General features: G+C 35.3%; 1 protein-coding gene across 1 annotated transcript in view; it reads left to right on the forward strand.

Annotated features, from left to right (window-relative positions):
• The window catches only part of LOC102676258 (transcription factor AP-2-epsilon), an 87,972-nt gene that overhangs the window by 40,730 nt on the left and 43,682 nt on the right, over window positions 1-3,560 (forward strand). The window contains exon 2 of the mRNA XM_031509392.1: window positions 1,435-1,812. Within this exon, the coding sequence (XP_031365252.1) occupies window positions 1,435-1,812 (378 nt within the window). The remainder of the gene's footprint in view (window positions 1-1,434; window positions 1,813-3,560) is intronic.

Raw genomic sequence — 3,560 nt, forward strand, 5'->3', positions numbered from 1 at the left:
TATCACTTTCCATTCCACTTGCCGTCGTTCGCAGAATTTCGAATAATAAATCTTCTCATCCGTCTCATCAGTTATCGCTCGACGTACGATAAACCATCGAAGATTGCAAGAGAAAATGAGGAAAATTACGATGGATTTATGAACGACTTGAAAGGGGTAACGGGCCGTGATCCAGTAGCGAGTTTCCTCCCGGTCGCTTATCATTTCTAATAATAACATTTTATCGGGTTATAGGGAGCTTCGGTATCCCTCGTTTCGACTTTAATATTCGATTTTCACGGCAAAGATCTATGGCATGGATCTACGTTCTACCCTTGAGCTATTTGCGTTACTCGTTGCTCGTCAAAAAATTTGCATGGTATTTACTCTACGTGTTTACGTTCACCACCTTTCGCGATTAAACGCCACTGCCCTGTATACTTTATTGTAATGGCAGACTTGCAACGAAGCTGACACGATTTTTTTCTTCTTTTCTTTTCTTTTTTTTTCTCTCTCTCTCTCTCTCTCCCCCTTGAAACCGGCATACATTAGTCACCGTAATTATGGCCAGCAATTTTTTAATAGCGGCGAAAGTTGCGCTCGAGTACGAACATGCGTCGGCGAGTGCGTTTCCCTGCTCGATTTTATTATGGTTATTATTACTTTTTTATTTTTTACATGTTTCTTTTCTTAACGTCGTATACATGTATGTATAAATCAAAATTCGATAAATTTTAAACAAAGTAGGATTGTAGCATTAGAAATAACGTAGATGGTATCTTGAATTGGAATCATTGGAAAATTATGCGTGTCGTAACTATATGAAACAATGCAACGAAGTCTGAGCCTTGTCACTGGGTGCTATATAAAATAAGTATAATGCATGAACTGGTTTGGTTCCCATTTCTTTTTCTTCTTCTTCTTTTTTCTTTTTTTTAAATCTTTCTCCGTGTTCATTGTACACTGTTAATGCACATGGATGGATGAAAGTAAGGATAGCTCGAAACTTTCGTGGAAAAAGAAACTTTTCCCAAGCTACAAAGAATTCAATTACTTTTGAGTACAAAGGCTTTTTGAATGCTTTGTGTGAAAAAAAAAATTTAAAATAATACACAGTCCCAAAAATGAAGATACCTTTTACTTAAAGATATTCAAAATATTTTGATCATTTTCCACTGTATAAAACTTATAACCCAGATTTCAAACTTGGAAGATCGAACAACTCACCCCTCACCTCCACCAGAAAAGATTTCCTTCCCCATCAAAAAAATTTGACATCCATAACTGCGTTATCCTACCGTAAGAATAACGTCAGATAATTTTCCCTCGTGAGATTAATATTTCATCTCACCCTTTTTTCAACAAATTCTTCCCCCCAAAGAGCAAAGAACGGAACGACGAGAGAAATGAAATTCTCTCCCTTTGATTAACGGAGAAATTTTTGTTTTGAAACAGGACCGTTTAACTGGTCACGGGGGCATTTCCTCGCTGGGCGGTGGAAACTCGTCGCCGTATTCAGGCGCCCATCACCACGGTCACAGAGGCAATGGAAACGGAAGCGGGATGCCCCATCACGGTGGCGCGTCGTTGCCCACCGCCTCCGACTTTCAACCACCGTACTTTCCACCCCCGTTCCCCTCGCACCACCACGCGCCGGCGAGTCCTCAACATCCGGGCCTCGGCCAGCCGCAACATCTCGATTACCTCGTCGGCGATCCGTACACGCAGACGCTCAACACGTTGCATCAACATCACTATAATCACTTGAGCGCCGCTGTCACGGCTGGCCAAAGGAGCGGCGATCTTAGGAGGGACGCGGAGGGTATCCATGTGGTGAGTAATTGCCTCGATGAGTTATTGGTTACGTTTTAACCCCTTCTCTGCTCTCGCGAGAACCTGGAAGCGACTTTTCAATATTTTTCGGGTGATTTTTAACATCGTTTTCGAATTTTTTTTTTTTAAAGTAAGAGAAATGTTATTTTATGTTTTCAAAGCGATATTTGAGAAGAGTTGATAGTTTCTTCTTCTGTGCTAGTTTCAAATTGTTTTATCAATACTTAACGTGAAATTACTTGACGTGGTTCTGTTCTTCAATTGATTGGATCGATGTATAATTATAAATCTTGTTATATGTATCTTCTGTCGCTTTAAAGAAATTTAAAAGTTATTTAACTAATATATCGAACGGAATGAAAGGAATAAAAGGTTGTGACTTGAGAAAATGGGGATCGAGATTCAGAAATGAAATTTTCAATTTCTTATTTGTAATATATGAATTTATGATGAATGATTCGATGTTTATAAAAATTTGGAAAATAATAATTTCGTATGCATCTTATTTTAAATTCATTGTAAAAATACATAAATAAGTATTATGATCTTCCAATGTACATGAAATTCAATATCTTTGATGTTATATAACTTGCAATATATTATTATTATTATTATTTTTAAGGGGTAAAAGATACGAAACAGTAAAAAAGAGCGATGTCTCAGTTTGTATGACTGAGATTCAAATTGAAATTCCTCACTTAAATATATTATAAAGGAATCACTGTTTAATGAAATATAAAATAATAATAAAATATTAATAAAATATGAATTTCCTTTAGAGTAAAATGTGATAATGTGTTATTAATAGATCATTAACGTACTATGCGATGATTTTTATCGCTTTTCGTAATTTCATCCATTATGATTTTGCGGTAAATAGTCATTTACAAACGCTATTTGCTTATGATAATTATTATATCTTTTTTTTCTTTTTTTTTTTTTTTACACTTAAAAAAAAAATCAAAGATTGATGTCATCATAGAAAATTGATATAATCAGAGTCAGAGGTTCACATTTTATTAAACGACTGCTACGCGCATTACCTTTTCAATATTCCATCTAATTGACTATAACATTTATTATTCCATGTTAGAGTCATAAATTAACTTCGGTTAATTAAAATTTTCTTCGATTTCGTAATTTATACATAATGAATATTAAATAACGTTATGGTAAATTATATATACGACGTTGTTTTTTTTTTAAATTCTGATATTTTACTCTACTTCGACAATAAAAATTCAAAAACGTGCCCGTCAAGATTAATTCTTCAATCTATTGAAAAAAAATTAAAAATATAAATAGAATTGAATGGAACGAGAAATAGAATAGAATATCTTAAAATCGAAGAAATACAATTAGTAACACGATATCAAACAAACTATATACACTTTCAAAAAAATTATCGATTAAAATTCTACCGAAAACTTACTTACCAAAATCTTCTTCCTCAACCCTGATCCACTCTTACAATCTTATTAAACCTCCTATAAACGCTCCTTATATCCAATCTTTATCAAACCTAACCAATAATCCAATAAAAACCTTAACTCCTCCCTAATTACCCGAAAAACGAGATCACGCGTTCCTTAATCTCGCCATACACCTATCGTCATACCCCTTACCTAGAGAAATTCTGTTATCTCGGTGCCTCGAGATACCCGAGAATTGCCGCCGCGTCGAAATCGAAAGATCCGGTCACGCGCACATCCGGCCGGCTCATTAGAAAAGGCGCGAGGCGTGTTATT

This window comes from Apis dorsata, unplaced genomic scaffold (assembly GCF_000469605.1).
Source record: "Apis dorsata unplaced genomic scaffold, Apis dorsata 1.3 scaffold_12, whole genome shotgun sequence".
In the NCBI taxonomy this organism is placed as follows: Eukaryota; Metazoa; Arthropoda; class Insecta; order Hymenoptera; family Apidae; genus Apis; species Apis dorsata.